The sequence below is a fragment of the Choloepus didactylus genome, chromosome 3, assembly GCF_015220235.1.
Source record: "Choloepus didactylus isolate mChoDid1 chromosome 3, mChoDid1.pri, whole genome shotgun sequence".
NCBI lineage: Eukaryota > Metazoa > Chordata > Mammalia > Pilosa > Megalonychidae > Choloepus > Choloepus didactylus.
Window position 1 is genome coordinate 58217651 of NC_051309.1, and position 24271 is coordinate 58241921.

The window sequence follows — 24271 nt, forward strand, 5'->3', positions numbered from 1 at the left end:
AAGATCTGCTGGGGAATTCTTACCCCAAAGCACATTATCCTTCTGGCTTATTGCCGACTGTTCCCAAAAGACAGCCAACGGGTTTTCCCCAAACATGCTTTGCACGTGGGGATTCTTTTCTGCGTCTTGTCCCTTTGCTCACTTTCTCTTCTCTGCCGGACTGCCCTCCCCACCTCCGCTCCCCCCTCCCCCCCCCCCCGCAGAACCCAACCCCGGTATTCCTAATCATCTTCCGAGATCCTTTTAAATACTTATATTAAGTATTCTCAACCACCATCGAGAAGCTGTGCCGACCCTTCTCCTTCAACTCACTCCCTAAGGTTTTTAGTTGGTATTCTTTTGCCATGAGACTTTCCCATATTACTTAAGCACCTTGCGGGGAGGGACGACGCCAAGCTCCGCCTCGTTAGCTTAGGACGCCACCTCATCCGCAGTGGTCGCTCAGGAAAAGTACGCTGTTTTGAGCCGAAACTATTCCGTGAACCACTTAACCTTCTCCGGGGTCCGACACCTCTTTCCTCCAGACCGGCTTCATTGAAGATATAGCTGAAACGACTCCACCCACATAAACCTCTTGCCACCAGGGCGGAAAATTAGGCCTCTAACACGGACTCAGGAAAGAAGACGGCCCCAACTCCACGACGCTTAGCAACCGCCAGCTTCCCCCTGCGCTCGGCCTCCACCAAGATCCGCTTCCGGGGGAGGGGTCGCCCCTACCCTCTTCGCGTCTCCTCCAAGATGGCGAGTGGCAGCAGCGGGGGGGTTTCGGTGCCTGCGCTCTGGAGTGAAGTGAACCGTTATGGCCAAAACGGCGACTTCACGCGCGCTCTCAAGACAGTCAACAAAAGTGAGTGCGGGAACCGGCGCCGGGCAGGCCTCGGCCCACTGGCGGACGCGATTTCCTTCCGGCGCGCGCGCGCCCCTGATCCGGGTATACGCCGGGAGGAGAGAGACCAGGTCGCTCAGGGTTCAGGCTTAGAACACCCGGTGGGTGCGGTTCACAGACCCTGTAAATCCATCTGGCAGTTTGGGGTCCCAGGTTGCTCAAAGCCACGTGTACTTCCCCCTTCACTCCTCGCGGGGAGCGAGGGAGGGATTTAAAGAGACCGCAACTCCGGTCCCGTCTTCCGATCTGTTTTCTTATATGACTTCTCTGCTTTTACGTCTTATTTCTCAAGTATTCCAAATTGCCTTCTATTCATCTTCCTTTTCCTCTTGAACTGTTGATAAAGACAGTGTCGAGAGTTTGCTTTCTCGGTCGGAGAGGACGGCGGGAAGAACCTGTCTGGGACACGTAACTTAAAAGCTGGTACTGACAAGGTGAAAGCTGTACTGATTCGGCGGGTGGAGGGGGGCAGAGGAAGGGCTGGATCTGTGTGTCAGGCGTATCATTCCCACAGATAGACTCTCCTGTTAATAAGCCAGAAAATGCATGTGTGAAAGCACCAACATTTGAAATGATGTAGGAAGAAAAGTTTGGCCTGATTTTTGTCCCGTAAGTGGTAATTTCAAGTTTTACTGCTTTCGGTGTGAGTTTCATTATATTATCATTTATTACATAACTGTAATACGGCCATGATTTTTAATGTATTTAGTGGATTTGGAATAGTAATTAGCAGGACAGGGTTTGGGTGTTTCAAGCAGTATTCACAGTCCATAACATGCAGGGTTGTTTAAAAAATTTTGTTCAGTAACTTTGCTGGGTTAATGTGGAAAGTAGTGATTGTGTTCACACTCATCCTTGATGATTTCAAGCATTGAGGAAAGTAGCTACTAATTAGAAACTTGATTTGAATAAACTACCCCATGGATAGGCCTGCAACCAATACTATACAGCAACCAATACTTACTACAGTAGTAGTGTAGTATTTTGTAGTTCTTTAACCAGCAGAGATGTCAGTTTGTACACCAATATAAATTTTTTTAATTGGTTGAAATTCCTTGGATTCTTAGACTAAGAATTGGACTCCTATAGTTGCCCAAGAGCAAGGGAAGTGATCCTGGTCATTTTGACACTGAGCAGCTGTTTGGCGCTGCAACTTGGTCACCTGAGTCCTCCCTGGTACTTGTCTTTGGTCATATTAAGTGAAGAGGGAAATTTTGAAAGGCATTTGGAAATATTATCAGCAAGATAAATTGTTTCTATTGTATTTTATAGTGTATAAGACTTTTTTAAATCATTTTTTATTGCAGAAGATAACATATATACATAAAATTGATAACTTTCCAAGTGCAATTTAACAGGTACTTAGCAAATTTCAAAAGAATATTATAGCTTACAATTCCAGTTTCAGTTATTTCCTTATTATGAAACATAACATATATACAGAAAGGTACTATCTTCCAAAAGCATGATTTCCAAAGTTATTATGAGTTATAGTACTATAATTTCAGTCATTTTCTTATTGTGAAATCTAACATACATACAAAAAGGTACAGCTTTCAAATTACAATTTAACAAGTAGCTTTATAACAAATTTCAAAGGATGTTATGGGTTACAGTTCTATTTCAGTTTTTTCCTTCTAACTATTCTAATATCCTAGCAACTAAGGAAAAGAAAATTAAAGATTCAGTATTCATAATTCTTTGTTAAATTCCATCTTGTCTGTTGCTACCCCTTCCTCTAGTTTAATCACTTTCCAGATTATCAGGGATGTCTAAGCAGTGACCACCCTAACCTGTTCATGTTGAAAAGGGCAAAGGAGACATACCTACCTGATGTTCTTGAAGAGGCTATTGCCTCTGGGTTTCAGAACTAAGCTGGCATTATATTGTAGTCCCTAGTAGCATATAAGACTTTCCCAAAAATTCTCATTTAATCTTAATAACTTTGTAAAGTAGGTAGTTTTCATACTCATTTCACAATTCAGAAAACTGAGATTTGGCAGACTTTCTCAAAACCTCAAAGCATTCAGTGGGAAACTTGTACTTAAAATGGAGTCATTTGATTCCAGAGTCTACGTGAACTTTTTTCTTTTCTTACCCTGTGAAATAATGAAATATGTAGGATGTAGCATGCACCTCAGCAAAGTTAGAGAAACACCTTCCTTCTTGATTTTCCTGTATTCACTGTACTCTTTAAAGAGCCTTAAGACTTTAAAATATCTCTTTGAAAATCTAATTCATTGTTGTAAACTCTCGTTGTTCTCGCTTCTTAAGTTAAAACTGAAGATGTCAAAATGTAGCTTCCTGGGTCAGGTGGTGTTGGAAAACATAACAGAAATGTGGAAAAGGAATGGATTTTAAAATGGCTTTCCTAAAATTGTTGACTAGTACTACAGATCAACAAGGATGATGTAACGGCCCTGCACTGTAAAGTGGTATGCCTTATCCAGAATGGAAGTTTCAAGGAAGCCTTGAATGTCATCAATACTCACACCAAAGTGTTAGCCAAGTAAGTGATAGAATTGTTTCTACAATCATTAGAATCACTTTTACTGTAGCTGTCACCACTTCCATGGTTTGTTCCCCACTGATATTTTGCCCTTCTTTCCTTTTTTTTGTATCTTTCTTTCGCTTGAAGTAATATTTCTGAAACTGGAAGGAGCAATAGTGATTTTTGTCCTTTTCTACTTGGAGGACCCTTTTTTTTTTAAATTCCTGTCTTCCCTTCAAAACCACTAAGAAGGATGTCAACTGAAGAAATGTAGGGCATAAATATAATAAGAGTCTTTGGAGAACATAGAGAGAATGACTAGATAGAAATTTAATTTTTAAAAAAAGAAGACAGAGAAGGCAGAATATGTAGTACATTGATACATAAGTGAATAGAGGTCTCTAGGATGGAATGACAGTCTTAGCCTGACCTCTGTGCCTATCTCTGTTGGGAATTGGATAGGTTAATGGTTTTAGGACAAGATCTTTCAGTTCAGAGTTCTTTGGCAGTCAGAATATATGGCAGGGTTGTTTTTGTTTTTAATTATTGTTAATCTTTTTCATTTATTTCATTTATCATTCATGAAATTTGAACTTATATTTTGAATTGTTACTGTAATTTGATTTTTCTTGGCAGCTATGACTCAGCCCCAAAAGAAATTTGTCTTACAATAAAGTTTTCAGTATATTTATTCTTTAATAGGATACTGGTTTATAAGATGACAGCAATATAGAGTATACTTCCTTTTGTATAAGAGGAGGAGGATATAGGAATTTATGAATGCATTTATTTGCCCATATTTGCCTGTATCTTTAAATATGAGAAGGAGAAACAATGAATAAAATAGTCACTTGTAGGGGATAAGAAAGAACAAGATAGGTTTGGATAGCAGTTATAGCAAAACCTCTCAGAGTACATACCTTTTTATTTTCATAATTGAGCCACATAAATATATTATAGATTAAAAACTAATTTTTAGAATTTTTATTAAGAATAAAAGGGAAATAAAGGGGACACCACTTTGTACTATTAAACATGCTTATGCTGAAATTTGATATTTTGAATCTTGGCCATTTTGTGAGATAGGAAAATTTTCAAATAATGTTTGTTAGGGAAGTAAAAGCTCTTTGCTTTGATAAATATTTTGCCTTATGGATTTTGGAACTTCAAACTGAGACCTTTCAGGTATCACATATTAATGCAGATGAATTTTTAAGTCTATGGATGTCAGTTGTATTTTTGTTGTTGTGTGTTTATTAGTTGTTTGGTTAAGAGTACTGCTTTCTCTTAAGATTTATGGTTATTTTTCTGTGCTAATCATTTGCTTCTTGAATAAATTAAAAGAAGCATTACATGGCTTATTATTTGATGAGTGGATTTAAGAAACTTCTAAAATTCCCATTTAAAATAATGTCCCAATTGTCTTTGTCTCTGAGAAAACTGGTTATTTAGCTGACTTGTGATTTCTTTAAAGGTCTGTTTTAAAAGACCAGTAATTCTAATAAGAATATCCATGAAAGCTGGCATGTGAGCTGCGGGGAAATGGGTATACTATCATTTTCAACCTCTTCCCACCTGTGTGATTTTCAGACAAGTACTAATCTTTCTTTGTCAGCTTCCTCTGAGGATTAAATAAATTAATATAAATCAAATACTTAGAGCAGTGCCTGGCACACTGAAAGTTCTCTATAGTATTAGCTAATAATCAGATATTGGTTTTTTCCTTTTTCAGTAACTCTCTTTCCTTTGAGAAGGCATATTGCGAGTACAGGCTGAACAGAATTGAGAATGCCTTGAAGACAATAGAAAGTGCCAACCAGCAGACAGACAAACTAAAAGAGCTTTATGGACAAGTGGTAATTATACTTTAAAATACCTTTTGACAGTCATCTTGAGTGAGCATGACTCTGTCTCTAGCAAGGAGCAGGGATGAGGAGCCTCAGCTCATCCTGATGCTCCACAAAACTGGCCACCAAACCAGTTTCTTGAGATTTGAATATATTCATTTCTTGAGTTGCATATTTAGCATTCTAGGAACAAACAACGTCCTCACAGTAATTAGAAAATTCAAGATATGGAAGAACTGTCCTATGAAATTTGGAGTTTTTAGTTATACAGTTGAAGGCCAGTGAGTTTATATACTTACACAATCTTGAAACAGTGTTTCTTTGTAGTATTAAACTGGTATTTTGTTCTGAGTTTGAAATATAGAAACTCAGGATGCATAGGAATTTAGATGAAAATAGGTAGCCTATGAAATCTAGTCATGAATATATTAGAACCAGAGAAACCCTTAAAGAGATTTTTAAAATGTCAATTTAGGGTTATAATGCTGTAGTGAATGTATTACCACCAAGAGGTAGTATGGATTGAAAGATCTGGGCAAGTTCATGGATTACAGGTCTAGAAGGAATTCTTAAGATAAGCTGGGAAAATTCCAGTATTTTGAGGCTGATGAATGGCACCAATCTCTATCATACATGATGGACTAATTGACTCACAGTAGCAGTTTTTATTGCCCTTTGAGAAATAAGCAGGAATTATGTTGTCAGTACTTGAGACTACCCTGAATAATACCTGGTTTCTGGAAAAGAAAAACAAAGTAATATTAAATATAGTTACAGTGAACTCCTAGGAAATAGTGTCTTTCTTTAAAATCATCTAATCTTAGTCCTGTTTACTGGGGATTGGTAATAATTTTGTGTTTTGAGAATTTTTTTATAGTAATTCAGATTTAGATATAACAGGATTGACTTTTGTAGAAAGATTTTCTTTCACAACTTAGGTACTTAGTTAACTTCAAGAATGAAGGTAATAAAATGACTTTTCTAAACTGAATCATGCCTACAATTCTGCACGATAGTAGAGAGAGATTAAAAGTACCTTTGGAAAGTATTAGTAGCACACAGAACTAACAAAAGAAAATTATAAAGAAAGAACAGTTGTTTGCCATTGTTATGCTGAATTATGTTTCCTACTTAATGGTGCTAGGAAGGATTTGTATGGTACTATTGACTTAACATGTTTATCTTCTCATCTGATATTTTTTTACTTGCTATTTGTCTCTTCAGTTATATCGGTTGGAACGCTATGATGAATGCTTGGCTGTGTACAGAGATCTCGTCCGAAACTCCCAAGATGATTATGATGAGGAGAGGAAAACAAACCTTTCAGCAGTTGTTGCAGCTCAAAGCAATTGGGAAAAGGTGGTTCCAGTGAGTATCTGTGTATAACAACAAAACCATGAAATAATATTTCCAACTACTGTTTGACTGGTATTTTGCTCCATAACAGGAGAACTTGGGCCTCCAGGAAGGCACACACGAACTGTGCTATAATGCTGCATGTGCACTGATAGGACAAGGCCAGCTGAACCAGGCAATGAAAATCCTACAAAAGGCTGAAGGTTGGAAGTTTAATAAAATTATATGTAAATATAATGTGCATATAACTTTGCAAATTATCTCCAAAAATTGCATTTGACTTTTGTGGAGTGTAATGCAGGTTATTTATGCAGTAGGAATTTTTCAAACTTCATCTAGCCTTTCTTTAGGGATTTTGACCATCTCTCTCTGTTTCTGTCCAACTCACTTGTCCATTTTCAGCTATACCAGACCTTAATGTTTGAATTTTGAGATGTAGGTTTTTGAATGTTACCATGAATTTTAAATGTAATTAGTTGAGTAATTAATGTTAAGCACTTACTGCAGTATGCAGCATATAATATAAGCATTCAGTAAATATTAATTATTCTTATTAAACACATACTCCTGTACAGCGATAACATGGTATGGTATGGCTATGCTCATGATGTATGCAAGTGTACACTTTTTATACATTGATAACACCCTTTGAGCATGTTTTATCTCTATTTAATATGTTCCCAGATACAATATTTATATGCTTTGAAGTTTTTAATTAGGAAAAAATGGAAGTTATCTGTTAGAGAATTTATGTCTGGTTTCAGCTCCTGAAACATTTAGACTTTTCTTCTGCATACATTTTCCCTAAAAGCTATAAAAGTGATGTCATGGGGACTATAGAGGATGAAGAGGGAAAAAAGGTAAAAGAGGATGTTTCACTCTTAAATGTTGAGGGTAAAAAAGAGCAAAGATTAGAGCATAATAAAAAGAAAAATATGTTTAAGAATGAATATTTCTTGATTATGCCCAGTACAGTGGTACGGGGGAAGAGCATTTTTATATATTGCTGGTTTGCAGGTTAAATTAGTACAGTCTTTGTAGCAAGCATTTTGGCAATGTGGAAGAATTCCTTTGATCCAGGAATTCCATTTCTAGAAACTGATTTTGAGGAAATAATTAGATAAATTCACGTAAGTATCTACATGAATAGTTATTGAAGGGATGTTTATAAGAACAAACATTTAGAAACGGCATGAATTTCTTATTAGAGAATTGACTTAAGTTTTGCTATAATAGAATGAATTACCATGCAGTTGCTAAAAATGAAGACTTAGATTTATTATAACATAAAATTGCCTACAGTATATTAAGTGGTGAAGGGTGGTTTCAAAATAGTATGTATAATATCCCATTTTCATTAAAAAATGCATATGTACATATACATTAAGAAAAACTGGAATGCTAGCAGTTATTGCTGTGTGGTGGATTGTTATGTCTGTACTTTTCTATGATGAATTTTTTTGTGCGATAAACATATTGCATTTATAATTTTTAAGTGCCCTTTTGAAAACATGTTTAGCATAGATACTACCTGTGCAAGTAAAATGCCAAAGAGCTAGAATAATCAGGGACTGATGATATTTATGAGGCATATTTGCTAAAAATATATTTCAAATTTACTTGTTATAAAGATTAAGATTATTGGGAGACACTAAGATAGCGGCTAGCTGAGACAGGGCGAAAAAACACCTCCATAAAAAACACTAGCCAAAAACCAGAAAGTGACCCAGAATACCGGTTACAGCGATGCGCCAGCTGGACAAGAGCTCCTAGCTCCAGAGGGGTCGTATACTTGGTGAAACCGGGAGTTGGCATTCTGAAACGAATGAGTAAGCTGGCTGGAAGAACTGCAGCCGCGTGGCAGTCTGGGGAAGCCAGAGTTCAGCATTTGGAGACCAGCTGGCTCTTTTAAAAAAAAAAAAGAAAAAAAAAGGGAAAAACCCAGGAGTGGCTGCAGCTGTGACTGTGGGAACCATGCAGTAAAACACAGCAAGAGGGGGCTGGGCCGGCCTCTCAGTGTCTGGCCGGGAAGATAGCCCACTGCAGATACTCTTGGGTCTGGGGGAACGCAGAGGAGAGTCAGAAGCAGAAAGAAACCCCGCGGCTAGCAGCTGGCCACCCGGAGGGCTGGATAAACTCCTGCCCAGGGCCATGCCCACAGCCCAGAGCCCTGCCAGTTGTCCCGGAGCTGGGAAGGAGGAACTGTGCAAGGAGGAGGGGCCTGAGACGCCCCATTCAGCCATTTTTGCTTCAGGCTGAGAGTGCGCCGCTGCACGGCCTGGCAGCCTGGGGCTTCCCTTGAGAGACAGCGCGCACTGGTGACATAGCACGGCATTACCTCGGCTGAGCTCCTGGAGGATCACGGCTGGCAGGGGGGACCTGCTTGGAGAACCCAGGGACGCTACGCCAAGTCCGGTGGTTTGTGGATCAGCAAGAGAGAGGGTCTGGGGCTGAACTGAAATGAAGGCTTAGACTCTTGCGGCGGCCTTGAATCTCCGGGAACCTGGGGGATTTGAATATTAGAACTGCCCTTCCTCCCTGGCCACCCGTACACACGCCCCACATTCAGGGCGGACGGCTCCAGCAACACACCCAAACTGAGTTCTCCAACTGAACCCACAAGAATCATTTCCCCACACACCACGGGAACAAGATTGAGAACTGATTTGAGGGATATAGGTGACTCACAGATGCCATCTGCTGGTTAGTTAGAGAAAGTGTATGTCACCAAACTGTGTTTCTGAAAAATTAGATCAATATCCCTTTTTTTTTTACAACTTGAAAGAACCCTATCAAGCAAAACAAATGCCAAGAGGCCAAAAACAACAGAAAATCTTAACACATATGATAAAACCAGAAGATAGGGAGAATCCAACACCAAACACACAATCAAGATATGGAAGATAAACAGTACCTCGCAAAATTAATCAAAGAACTACAATCGAGGAACGAAAACATGGCAAAGGATTTAAAGGACATCAAGAAGACCATGGCCTAGGATATAAGTGACATAAAGAACACCCTAGAAGAGCATAAAGAAGACATTGCAAGAGTAAATAAAAAAATAGATCTTACGGAAATAAAAGAAACTGTTGGCCAAATTAAAAAGACTTTGGATATTCACAATACAAGACTAGAGGAAGCTGAACAACATCTCAGTGTCCTAGAAGCCCACAGAACAGAAAATGAAAGAACAAAAGAAAGAGTGGAGAAAAAAAATCGAAAAAATCGAAATGGATCTCAGGGATACGATAGATAAAATAAAACATCCAAACTTAAGACTCATTGGTGTCCCAGAAGGGGAAGAGAAGGGTGAAGGTCTAGAAAGAGTATTCAAAGAAATTGTTGGGGAAAACTTCCCCAACCTTCTACACAATATAAATACACAAAGCATAAATGCCCAGCGAACTCCAAATAGAATAAATCCAAATAAACCCACTCCGAGACATATTCTGATCAGACTCTCAAATACTGAAGAGAAGGAGCAAGTTCTGAAAGCAGCAAGAGAAAAGCAATTCACCACATACAAAGGAAACAACATAAAACTAAGTAGTGGATACTGAGGCAAGATGGCGGCATAGAGAGGAGTGGAAGCTAAGCAGTCCCCCTGGAACAACTACAAAAAACCAGAAACAACTAGTAAATAATCCAGAATAACTGCGGGGGGACAAACGAGACCATCCACTCATCGTACACCAACCTGAATTGGGAGGAATGCCCGAGAACACAGCATAAAATCTGTAAGTAAAACCTGTGGAACGAAGTCGTGAGACCCCCTCCCCCATAGCCCGAGCTGCGGAGCCGCGTGGTGCCACAGAGAAGCTCTCTCCCAGCAAGCGAATACAGCTCAGCTGAGCTCCAACTGGGGTTTTAAGTAGCGAGTGTGAACTGCTCACTACAGGTACGCAGCCCCAAAAAACAGACAGAGGCTTTGGGTGACGACTGACCTGGGAGAGCCGGAGGGTTGTCTTGGACTGGGTCTGAAGGGGACTATCTGTTTCTTTTTCGGCTCAGTGGAGAAAGCCCCAGTCATTTTAAGTTTCCAGGGCTGTGACTCGGGGAAGGGCGGAGACACCACAAGCAGAGAGCGAGACCATTGAAATGCTAATGACCTCCACCTGGGGGCTCTGTCTTCTCTAGGAGGAAAGGGGTGGGGCCCTTTCCATTCAGAACCAGACCCCAGAGCCTGGGGGAACACGGCCATACCTCCTCACACCAGTCAAGAATTATAGGCTAACAGGCGTCACCTGCTGGGCAGAAAAGCACAGTGACCCGAGGCATCAAAGGGTGGAGCAATTTTCTAAGACACACCCGCAGGGAAACCAGATACTGAATATTTCTTCCCTCTGTTCTGGTCTGGGAAAACCTGATTTGGATAAACAAGGAAACCATGACTAGACAACAGAAAATTACAACCTACACTAAGAAAAACAAAGTTATGGCCCAGTCAAAGGAACAAACGTACACTTCAACTGAGATACAGGAATTTAAACAACTAATGCTAAATCAATTCAAAAAGTTTAGAGAAGATATTGCAAAAGAGATAGAGGCTGTAAAGGAAGCACTGGACCTGTATACGGCAGAAATCAAAAGTTCAAAAAACCTACTGGTAGAATCTATGGAAATGAAAGGCACAACACAAGAGATGAAAGACACAATGGAAACATACAACAACAGATCTCAAGAGGCAGAAGAAAACACTCAGGAACTGGAGAACAAAACACCTGAAAGCCTACACACAAAGGAGCAGATGGAGAAAAGAATGAAAAAATATGAGCAACGTCTCCGGGAACTCAAAGATGAAACAAAGTACAATAATGTACGTATCATTGGTGTCCCAGAAGGAGAAGAGAGGGGAAAGGGGGCAGAAGCAATAATAGAGGAAATAATTCATGAAAATTTCCCATCTCTTAAGAAAGACATAAAATTACAGATCCAAGAAGCGCAGCGTACTCCAAACAGAAGAGATATGAATAGGCCTACGCCAAGACACTTAATAATCAGATTATCAAATGTCAAAGACAAAGAGAGAATCCTGAAAGCAGCAAGAGAAAAGCGATCCATTACATACAAAGGAAGCTTAATAAGACTATGTGCGGATCTCTCAGTAGAAACCATGGAGGCAAGAAGGAAGTGGTGTGATATGTTTAAGATACTGAAAGAGAAAAACCACCAACCAAGAATCCTGTATCCAGCAAAGCTGTCCTTCAAATATGAGGGAGAGCTCAAAATATTTTCTGACAAACAGACAATGAGAGACTTTGTGAACAAGATACCTGCCCTACAGGAAATACTAAAGGGAGCACTACAGGGTGATAGAAGACAGGAGTGTGTGGTTTGGAACACAATTTTGGGAGATGGTAGCACAACAATGTAAGTACACTGAACAAAGGTAACTATGAATACGGTTGAGAGAGGAAGATGGGGAGCACGTGAGACACCACAAGAAAGGAGGAAAGATAATGACTGGGACTGTGTAACTTGGTGAAATCTAGAGTATTCAACAATTGTGATAAAATGTACAAATATGTTCTTTTACGAGGGAGAACAAGCAAATGTCAACCTTGCAAGGTGTTAAAAATGGGGAGGCATTGGGGGAGGGATGCAATCAGCATAAACTAGAGACTGTAACTAATAGAATCATTGTATTATGCTTCCTTTAATGTAACAAAGGTGATATACTAAGGTAAATGCAGATAAGAGGGGGGGATAGGAGAGGCATGTTAGACACTTGACATTGGTGGTATTGTCTGATTCTTAATGGTGGGTAATGTCCATGATCAACTGTACAAATACTAGAAATCACTTCATGAACCAGAACAAATGTATGACAATACAATTAGAAGTTAATAATAGAGGGGCATATAGGAAAGAACTATATACCTATTACAAACTATATACTACAGTTAGTAGTATTTCAACATTTTTTCATAAACAGTAACAAACGTACTATATCAATACTAGGAGTCAACAATTGAGGGGGGTTGGTTAGGGATAGGGGAGGATTAGAGTTTCCTTTTCTTTTTTTCTTTTTTCATCTTTCACTTTATTTCTTGTCCGGAGTAATGAAAAGTTTCTAAAAATTGAACAAAAATTAAGTGTGATGGATGCACAGCTGTATGAGGGTACCCAGGGGCAAGTGATTGTACACTTTGGATCTTTGGATAATTGTATGGTATCTGAACAATCTCAATAAAAATGAAAAAAAAAAAAAAAAAAAAAAAAAAAAAAAAAAAAAAAAAAACTAAGTAGTGACTACTCAGTGGCCATGGAGGCGAGAAGGCAGTGGCATGACATATTTAAAATTCTCAGAGAGAAAAATTTCCAACCAAGAATATTTTATCCAGCAAAACTCTCCTTCAAATTCGAGGGAGAGCTTAAATTTTTCACAAACAAATGCTGAGAGACTTTGCCAATAAAAGACCTGCCCTACTTCAGATTCTAAAGAATCTACCAGCAGAGAAACAAAGAAAGGAGAAAGGGATATAGAGAATTTTAACAGACATATATAGTACCTTACACCCCAAATCACCAGGGCACTCATTTTTCTCTAGTGATCACAGATCCTTCTCCAGAAAGGACCATAAGCTGCGACATAAGCCTCAAGAAATTTAAAAAAAAAAAAAAAATTGAATATACTCAAAGCACATTCTCCATCCACAATGGAATACAAATAGAAGTCAATAATTTTTGAACTGTAATTCCACTATTTACTTCCTACATGATATAAAATACACAAACTCTAAGGACAAATCAGTGGTTTTGAACTCAATGTAAAATGTGTAATTTTAGACAACTATATAAAGGGGGGGGAATGAAGAGGTATAGGAACATAGTTTATGTGTCCTATTGAAGTGAAGGTGGTATCAAAGAAAAACAAGATTGATATGGATTTAAGAGGTTAATTTTAAGCCCCACAGTAAACACAAAGAAATTATCAGAGAATATAACCATAGAGATGACAAGTAGAGTTTGGGTTAGGAGAAATGGGGGAAGGGGCAATGGGGAGTTAAGAAAGGAGTGTAGGGTTGCTGTTTGAGGTGAAGGGAAATTTCTAGTAATGGATGGTGGGAAAGAGGATTACAACATTCTAAATGTGATTAATCCCACTAATGGAAGGCTAGGGAGGGGGTGGAATGGGAAGATTTAGGCTGTGTATATGTTTCCACAACTGAAAAAAAAAAAAAAAAAAAGACAGTCTAACTAGATGACAATTGAATGCCAAGGATGAACTTGGATGGGATTGGAGGATAGAGGACAGGTGGCTCAAAAGGGACACAGTTGAGACATAAGGAAAAGGAAGTATAGAATGTAAGCTTTGTGTCATTGTTGAATCTCTTGTACTTCTTAGCTGCGCTTAATGGAATTGCATAAAAGAATGTTCTTGTTCATGGGAAGTACATACGTGAATTATAGTGTATGTTCAAGGATGTGTGCAGCTAAGTCTCATATGTTCAGAAGACAGCAATAGATGATGGATGATAGGGAGGGAGGGAGGGAAAGAAATAGCGATGTGACAGCATGTTAAAGTTGGTGGATAGAGCTATCGGGGGAGGGGGGTCAGGGTATGATGGAATTCTGTGTATGGGGCTAGTATTGTTTTTGCAACTGTTCATATAACTTTGAATTTATTTCAAAATAAAAAAAAAAAAAGATTAAGATTATCTTAAAATCTTTTGCCAAGACATTAAGTTCTTGCTCTTTGGAGTGGTGGAAGGAATGGAAGTAAGTCAGCATTACTAATTTTTTTAAACACTTTTTCTCCTATAGATCTTTGCCGCCATTCATTATCAGAAGATACTGTAAGTATTCCACTATTGTTAAACCCATATTTCATACTTTAATATAAATTAAGAAGCTCACTGTAGTATTTATTGACTTTTTGGAATATATGGTGATGCATTAAATAGGAATCACAGTAGAAAGCCTTCTTGATCAGTTAATTAATGAAGTTTATTAGAGGGAGAAATCATAATACAAAAAATTTTACATGCCTTAAACATTTTATTTTAAATTCATATAAATATAGATTTATTCTCCAATCTTAGTATGTTAGAATCTTTTAAGATCTTTGAGTAGGAATTTTTGTGTGTTTCTTTTTATAAACCACACATAATCTAAAATCTATGATTTCTAGTTTGTTTTTTTTTTAAAGTGGAACAATATCTTAAAGATAGTTATGAAGGAATTTCAGTAGAGTCCTTATAGATGTTAACTTTTTCACCACTCTTTCATCATTTTATGACTCGCACCTAATTAAACAGTTGTTTTGTTAGCAATTCACCTTTATCGAGTTTTTCTGAGAATTCAACATGGGTTTTATTGAAACAAGTCTCTTTTCAGATTTGTATATCTTCTGTTACTATACTATTTAATTAAATTTTATACTTTCCTTGTGATTCCCAACTGTCACAAATGGATTTGGAAACACACACATTTGACTCCTGGTCATCATACACTAAATAAATGAAAGCAGGATTGCTGGGTGTGGTGAAAGAGGGTAGCTTCCTAGTCTTGAGCATTCACTGTACAAAAGGCAACCTTTTTTTAGAAACAGTGGAAAATATGTATTAATCTCGAGAGTCAGTTAAGAGAACTTTTACTTTTTACAGAATTAGTTCCAGCTTTTGAAGTTTTTTTGTACAGTGATATTTAGTTAGAACCTTGTAATCTTTGAGTTACAGTTCTGGTAGAATTAAGAGTGAAACATTTTGTAATGTGTTCTTATGAGATTATCTTCCCAGAACTTAGGGGTATATTGTAAAAAGTTAAACCTGAAAGCTGATTTTACTACCTTTTTTTTGATTCCTTGATTCTAGAGAATGACAATAAATGATATTCCTGAACTTGTTGCCATGTTCTTCCAGAATTTGTCTTTTTGCCATTCTCATTTAAATTTTCCTCTCTGCCTGGCAGTTACTTCAAAGAACTAACTTTAAGGGAAAATTTCTGAACATTATATCTTTTTTAGGATTGTATATCTTTGGAATGCTTCAATCACTTGGTAAAAATATGATCATTTTGGAGAATTTAAAGGAAAGAAAACCTGTTTCTTCCTCTTAGGATGGAACTGAAGAAGACCCACAGGCAGAACTCGCCATCATTCATGGTCAGATGGCCTATATTCTGCAACTTCAGGGTCATACAGAGGAAGCTTTGCAACTTTACAATCAGATAATAAAACTTAAGTAAGTAATTAAAATGAAATCTTTTATAGGGATGAGGTTTCTTCTAAATGTTTGTGCCTTTTTGACTGTTGCTTGTTTTTCACAGGCCAACAGATGTGGGATTGCTAGCTGTAATTGCAAATAACATCATTACCATTAATAAGGTATGGAATATCCATGTCTTTCCTACACTTACATTTTACACTGAAGGCAGATTACTCCAGCATTGTCCTGGGATAAGTGTACTTTTTTCTGTGACATAGAAAGTCCAGTTGTACCAAAATCACAATGGAGAGGATTATGTAACGATCATAATGATTATGATGATTCTGCCAAATATTTTCAATTATAAAAACTTGTTGCAAACCCTAGACTGTAAAATCTTCCCTTTTTTCCCATTTATGATATATGCAGAATCTCCATTTATTAAGAGATGTAAATTGTTTGGACTTCTAAACTTTAAGCGCAGGCATGTTTTACATGAGTTTTTCATCTAGTGAGTTGGAATGCAAGTTCTCTGTCTATAGTATTTTTCCTTTCCTTTTTTTTTATTAGGGTGGATATAGCAGGTTCTCTATTTTTTGTGTGTCTGTGTGAAATATTACAAGTATTTATATAGGCAGTCCTAATTTATAGTACCGTAATAATTGAATTAACCACCATTTGGAAGATCGCTTTCTTAGAAAAATATTTCAAGTTCAGATTTGAAATCCAAGTCAATAGGAAACAAGGGATGTTTCTAACATTTGATTTCTTTTGATATGCCGTGTTATTTTTCAAGTGCCATCTTTATATCACAATAATCTCTTAGGGGATAGTATGTATCTCCGATTTATAGGAGTATAATCTGAGGCTGTAAGGAGATAAGTAATTTGTATAAGGATGCAGCAAGTAAGTAGTAGAACTTGGAGTCAGATTTTAATCTCTGACTCCAAAGTTGCTTCTTCAACTCCTTCATGGTACCTCTCCTTCTATAGCAGAAATTCCGAGGGTCCCCAGATGTGGAGTAATGGCATTAAAAAGGGTAGTAATTATAGGATGTTGCAGGACATTGGCATGGTTTAGGTTTCCAAAAGTTGGTAGTGACTTCTGAATCTTTAGGATCAATATATACTTGCCTAGAAGAAATAACAATCATAAATCTTTATGCACCTAGCTATGGTGCCCCAATACATGAAACATACACTGGCAAAACTGAGGGAAGTAAAGGACACCTCTACAATAATAGTTGGAGACTTCAGTACAGCCCTCTCCTCAATAGATGCAACATCTAGACAGAGCGTCAATAAAGAAACAGAATCTTGAATGATATGATAAATTAACTATGCCTAACAGACAAATACAGAACATTGCACCTCAAAAGAGCAAGCTATGCATTCTCCTCAAATGTGCATGGATCATACTCCAGGGTAGACAACATGCTGGGTCACAAAACAAGTCTCAACAAGTTGAAAAAGACTGAAATCATACAAGGCCTTTCTTTGACCATAATGAAATGGTGCTGGGGAGAACTGGAAAATTCACAAATATATGGAAATTAAACAAAACACTTGAACATTTAGTGGGTCAAAGAAGAAGTTGCAAGAGAAATCAGTAAATATCTTGAGACAAATGAAAATGAGAATACAGCATATCCAAGCTTATGGGTACTGAAGGCAGGTGAGAGGGTAATTTATAGCCGTAAATGCTTACATTAAAAAAGAAGAAAGAGCTAAAATCAAAGACCTAACTGCACACCTGGAGGAACTAGAAAAAAAACAGCAAACTGATCCCAAAAGCCAAAGGAAAGAGCAGGAATAAATGAAATTGAAAACAAAAGAAAAAAGTAGAAAGAATTAACAAAACCAAAAGTTGGTTCTTTGAGAAGATCAATAAAATTGACAAACCCTTAGCTAGACTGATTTAAAAAAACAAAAGAGAAGATGCGAATAAAATCATAAATGGGGGGAGGGCATTACTACTGACCCCACAGAAATAAAAAGCATCATTAGAGGATACTATGAACAACTGTTTGCCAAGTCATTCCAAGAAGAATTAATGCCAATCTTGCTCAAACTCTTTCTAAAAATTGAAGAGGAGGAAACACTACCTAACTTATTCTATGAAGCTGTTCTAGTTTGCTAATGCTGCGGAATGCAAAACACCAGAGATGGATTGGCTTTTATAAAAAGGGGGTTTATTTGGCTACACAGTTACAGTCTTAAGGCCATAAAGTGTCCAAGGTAACATATCAGTAATCGGGTACCTTCACTGGAGGATGGCCAATGGCATCCGGAAAACTTCTCTTAGCTGGGAAGGCATGTCCTCAAATATCGGGGCAGCTCCCGGATTCCCTTCCATCTCTGGGGCACATGCTCAACCCCTTCAGAACAGTGTGATGGCAGCCAGGCTCTCCCCAATTCCCTGGGAATGTGCTCCACCCTCTTTGGGGCTTGGGGTGGCAGGACATTTCCTGAGCATCAAGGCAGAAGGCCCACCCTCAACCTCCAGGGCAAACTCACCCTTTCCATGCGTGTGGGCTGCTCTGCTCTCCCAGCCCGAGACCCCTTGACTCCAGACCTCAACCTCCATGGCTCTGTCTTTGAAGAAATTTTTCCTTCAATTTGTTCCTTGTCTGTCTCCTCCAGTCCAGACTGGCAATGGCTCTGTCTATAAAGATCTCGCAGGAATTCTGTTTGCTTCACATGAAGCACACGGGTCAAAGCCATCAGACAATAGGACTTTCCACAAATCCTTTCTACTTAATTCCATCTCCAATCTTGGCTTGTACTGAAACGGCGGCTGGGTTCCATGTTTAGTTAAATCCTCATGTTGGGCTGTATCTTCTGGGGATCCACCCCCTGGAAGCCTGGAATTTTCCAAACCATCAGTTTCTGGTTTCTTTGAATCCAAGAGTTCAGTTCTAAGTTTCTCTCTCTCTGCTCGCATTTTACTATAAGCTGCAAGGAGAAGCCAGGGTACATCCTCCACACGTAGTCTGGAGATCGCCTCAGCTAAGTATTCCAGGTTGTCGTTTTCAAATTCTTCCTTCCATCTGACACTAGGACTCAATTTTGCCAAATTCTCTGCCACTTTAAAACAAGGATTGTCTTTCTTCCAGTTCGCAACAACACATTCATCATTTCTCTTCAAGGCCTTGTCGTAAGTATCTTTAGAGTCCATGTTTCCACAAACAGTCTCTTCAAAGCAGCTTAGGCCTTTTCTATCAAGCGCCTCACAATGCTTCCAGAATCTTCCCCTTATCCATTTAAAAGCTGTTCCAACATGTTTGGTATTTGCAAACTCAGCAGCACAAGCACCCCACTTCTCTGGTACCAAGTTGTATTAGTTAGGGTTCTCTAGGGAAACAGAATCAATGAGAGGTGTCTCTGACTATAAAATTGTAAAAGTGACTCACATGACTGTGGGTATGCACGAGTCCAAATTCTGTAGAGCAGTTAACAAACTGTCAACTCCAAGGAAGATGTATGATGAACTCTTCAGGAAACGAACCGGCAACTTCAACAAACTCCTCAGGAAATGAACTGGGATCTTTGACGAACGTGTTCGATGAACTCCTCAGGAAACGAACCAGCAACTTCGACGAACTCCTCAGGAAATGCTTCACTGGGCAGCCGAAGAAGAAGTGAAGGTCTTCTATCTGTCTTGCTTAAAAGTCTTCAGCTGATTAATTGGATTAAATCCAGCCAATTGCATTCTCTCATTGTGGAAGGCACGCCCTTTGGTGAGTCATCAGTCACAGCTGCAGTCAATTGACTGATGATTTAATAAACCAGCCTGTTGGTTTATTAACCAGCCTCAAAGGTCCTCACAGCAATTGTTAGGCCAGTGTTTGCTTGGCCAGACAGCTGGGTACTATCACCTGGCCAAGTTGACACATGAACCTAACCATCACAGAAGCCAACATCACTCTAATATCAAAGCCAGATAAAGTTACCACAAGAAATGAAAATTGCAGACCAATCTCTAATAAATAGAGATGCAAAAATACTCAACAAAATACTCACAGAGAAGGCATTTGACAAAACTGAGCATACTTTCTTGATAAAAACACTTAGAAACCTACAAATAGAAGGGAAGTTCCTCAACATGATAAAGGATATACATGAAAACCTCACAGCTCATGTGGTACACAATGGTGAAAGACCCAAAGCTTTCCCTTTGAGATCAGGAACAGGACAAGGATGCCCACTGTCACCACTCTTTTTCAACATTGTACTAGAAGTTTTAGCTAGAGCAGTTAGGCAAGAAAAAAAATAAAAACATCCAAATTGGAAAGGAAGAATTAAAACTTGAACTATTTGCAGATGATATGACTTTCCGTATACTCCTAGAAGAAATATTGGGATGCACCGTCAAGATCTTGTGGTAAGCGATGGTTTCTTAGACTTTACATCCAAAGCACAAGCAACGAAAGAAAAAATAGATAAATGGGATCTCCTCAAAATTAAAGACTATATATAGCAAGCGTTGAAAAATCTACAACAAAGCTACTAGAGCTAATAAATGAGTACAGCAAAGTGACAGGATACAAGATCAACATGCAAAAATCAGTAGTGTGAAAAAGTTTTATGAAGGGAGAGAGAGCTAAGACGGCAGCATAGAGAGGCGTGGAAGACTGTTAGTCCCCCCCTGGAACTATCCATAATGACCAAAAAACTAGTGAATAACCTGGAATAACTGTGGGGAGACAGACGTGACTGTCCACTCATCATCCACCAACCTGAATTGGGAGGAATGCCCAAGATTGCAGCATAAAATCTGTAAGTAAAACTGCAGACCCGCACTGAGAGCCGAGAGAGCCCCTCCCTCACGGAAGCCTTGCGGTGCTAGAGAGCAGCACTCTCTCAGCCCAGCTCCAACTGGGGTTTTAATGTTAACTGCTCAATACAGACAGCAAATCCTCAAGCAGAGAGAGGCTTTTGGTGACAACTGACCTTGGGAGAGTCAGGGGACATAGCTGTCTCAGGACAGGGAGCCCAGAGGATCAGGTGCTACCTCTGGCTGACAGGTGAATCTGGGAGCTTTCTGGGCCTTTCTCTCTCTGTGGAGAAAGTCTCAGCCGTTTTCAGTTCACAGCACCTTGCAGTAAAGAAAGCCTCAGCCATTTTAAAATTGCAACACTTTGACCAGAAGAGGCAGAGAAACAAAGAACTTATTGATATGTAGATGACCTCTCTGGAGGGGGCATAGCTTCCTTAGAGGAAAGGGAGTGGCCCAGATCTACTGCCTGCCTTACCAGGAACCAGACCATGCAGAGAACCATCGGTTGTTTACTTAGGGTGAAATGTATGGTGTGTGAACAAAACTGTCTTAAAAAAAAAATGGGTTGATGATAAAACCTCAAGGGCAATACACTGAGTGAAATAAGCCAGACATGTAAGGACAAATATTCCAAGGTCTCACTGATAGGAACTAATTGTAATATGTAAGCTTATAGACATGAAATATAAGGTACCAAGATATAGAACAAGGCTTAAAAATGGGGAGTGGTTGCTTAGTATGAGCAGAATGTTCAACTAGGATGAACTTAAATGTTTGGAAACGAACAGAGGTGTCGGTAGCAAGATGTGAGAATAACAGTGCCGAATGGTGCGTGAATTAGGTGGAAAGGGGAAGCTCAGAGCCATATATGTCACCAGAAGGAAAGTTGGAGGCCAAAAGATGGGAATGTATAAAACTGAATCCTATGGTGGGCAATGTCCATGATTAACTGTACAAATATTAGAAATCTCTTCCATGAACCAGAACAAATGTATGACAGTACAATTAGAAGTTAATAATAGAGGGGCATATAGGGAAGAAATATATACCTATTGCAAACTATATACTACAGTTAGTAGTATTTCAACGTTCTTTCATAAACAGTAACAAATGTACTATACCAACACTACGAGTCAACAATTGAGGGGGGTTGGTTAGGGATATGGGAGGATTAGAGTTTCCTTTTTTTTTTTTCTTTTTACATCTTTCACTTTATTTCTTGTCTGGAGTAATGAAAAGTTTCTAAAAATTGAACAGAAATTAAGTGTGGTAATGGATGCACAGCTGTATGACGGTACCAGGGGCAACTGATGGTACACTTTGGATCTTTGGATAATTGTGTGGTATCTGAACAATCTCAATAAAAATTTAAAAAATCAGTAGTGTTTTTATGCACTGTAATAAACAATCTGAGGAGGAAATCAAGAAAAAAATTCCATTCACAATAGCAACTAAAAGAATCAAATATCTAAAAATAAATTTTACCAAGGATGTAAAGAACTTGTATGCAGAAAACCACAAAACATTGCTTAAGAAATCAAAGAAGACCTAAATAAATGGAAGGATATTCCTTGTTCATGGACTGGAAGACTAAATATTGTTAAGATGTCAATTCTACCCAAATTGATTTACACATTCAATGCAATCCTAATAAAAATTCTAATGGCCTACTTTGCAGAAATAGAAAAACCAATTATCAGATTTATTTAGAAGGGTAAGGGGTCCTGAATAGCCATAAACAGCTTGAAAAACAAGAAAGAAATTGGAGGACTCACACTTTCTGTCTGTTACAACATATTACAAAGCTACAGTGGTCAAACAGCATGGTACTGGCATGAGGATAGATATGACCAATGGAATTGAGTTCAGAGTTCAGAAGTAGACCCTCACATCTATGGTCTACTGATGTTTGACAGTGCTACAAAGTCCAGTAAACTGGGAAAAAAATAGTCTCTTTAATGAATGCTACTGGGAGAACTGGATATATCCAAATCCAAAACAGTGAAGGAGGACTCGTATCTCACACCTTATAAAAAAGTTAACTCAAAATGGATCAAAGACCAAAATATATGAACCAGGACAGTAACACTCCTAGAAGAAATGTAGGGATGCACCTTCAAGATCTTGTGGTAAGCAATGGTTTCTTAGACTTTACATCCAAAGCACAAGCAACAAAAGAAAAAATAGATAAATGGGATCTCCTCAAAATTAAAAACTTTTGTGTATCAAAGAACTTTGTCATTAAAGTGAAAAGAAAACCTATACAATGGGAGAAAATATTTGGAAACCACATATCCGATACGGATTTAATATCCAGAATATATAAAGAAATCCTGCAACTCAACAATAGAAAGACAACCAAATTGAAAAATATACAAAAGACTTGAATAGACATTTCTCCAAAGAGAAAATACAAATGGCTAAGAAGTATGTGAAAACATGTTCAACATCACTAGCTATTAGGGAAATACAAATCAAAACCCCAGTGAAATATCACTTCATGCCTACTAGAATGGCCAATATAAAAAAAACAAAAACAAAACTACAAGTGTTGGAGAAGATATGTTGAAACAGGAATACTTATTCACTGTTGTTTGCAATGTAAAATGGTACAGCCACTGTGGAAGACAGTTTGGCAGTTCCTCAGGAAGCTAAGCATAGAACTGCCGTATGATCCAGCAATCCCACTACTAGGTATATACCCAGAAGAACTGAAAGCAGGGATGCAAACAAACACTCGCACACCGATACTCATAGCGGCATTATTGACAATTGCCAAAAGATGGAAGCAACCCAAGTACCCGTCAACAGATGAATGGATAAAGAAAATGTGGTGTACACATATGATAGAATATTATTCAGCCGTAAAAAGAAATGACATCCTGATGCATGCAAGAACATGGATGAACCTTGAGGACATTATGTTGAATGAAATAAGTCAGACACAAAAGGACAAATATTGTATGCTGTCAATGTCATGAACTAATTATAATAAGCAAACTGAAAGAGTTAGGATCTAGAATATAGGTTATCAAGAAATAGATTGGCATTAGAGAATGGGGAATTGATGTTTAACTTGTACAGAATTTCTATTTAGGTTGATGGTAAAGGTGTGGAAATGAATGGTGGAAAAGGTAGCACATTATTGTGAGTGTAATCAACAGTACTGAACTATGGAAATTAAAAGGAGAACTTTAGGATGTATGTATTACTAGATGTGCCAGTTTGGATGTATTATGACCCCCAAAACTCCATGTTCTTTGATGCAGTCTTGTGGGTGCAGACATATTAGTGTTGATTAGGTTGGAACCTATTGGTTCAGTGTTTCTATGGAGATGTGACAATCAGCTGTGGGCAAGACCTTTCATTGGATTATTTCTATGGAGGTGTTGCCCCACCTATTCAGGGTGGGTCTTTATTGGATCACTGAAGTATTTTAAAAAGAGCCACACAGGCCCAGACATGCAGCAGCTGTGAGTGACATTTTGGAGAGCAACTGAGAGTGACATTTTGAAGAGGAGCTGCAGCTAAGAGAGGACAAAACACTCCCAAGAGCAACATTTTGTAGAACACCATTTTGAAATGCAACCTGGGAGCAAGCAATGCCAGCCACATGCTTTCCGAGCTAGCACAGGTTTTCTGGACGCCAGTGGCCATCCTTCACTGAAGGGTACCCTATTGATGCCTTACGTTGGATACTTTATGGCCTTAAGACTGTAACTTTGTAACCAAATAACCCCCCTTTATAAAAGCCAATCCA

At 38.5% G+C, this 24271-nt stretch overlaps 1 protein-coding gene across 1 annotated transcript in view; it reads left to right on the forward strand.

Annotated features, from left to right (window-relative positions):
* The first annotated feature begins 450 nt into the window (after window positions 1-450).
* The window catches only part of SRP72 (signal recognition particle 72), a 45104-nt gene continuing 21283 nt past the window's right edge, over window positions 451-24271 (forward strand). Inside the window, exons 1-8 of the mRNA XM_037829864.1 lie at window positions 451-847; window positions 3275-3395; window positions 5110-5233; window positions 6449-6592; window positions 6672-6783; window positions 14351-14382; window positions 15644-15768; window positions 15854-15911. Coding sequence (XP_037685792.1) covers window positions 739-847; window positions 3275-3395; window positions 5110-5233; window positions 6449-6592; window positions 6672-6783; window positions 14351-14382; window positions 15644-15768; window positions 15854-15911 — 825 coding nt within the window. The 5' untranslated portion in view covers window positions 451-738. The remainder of the gene's footprint in view (window positions 848-3274; window positions 3396-5109; window positions 5234-6448; window positions 6593-6671; window positions 6784-14350; window positions 14383-15643; window positions 15769-15853; window positions 15912-24271) is intronic.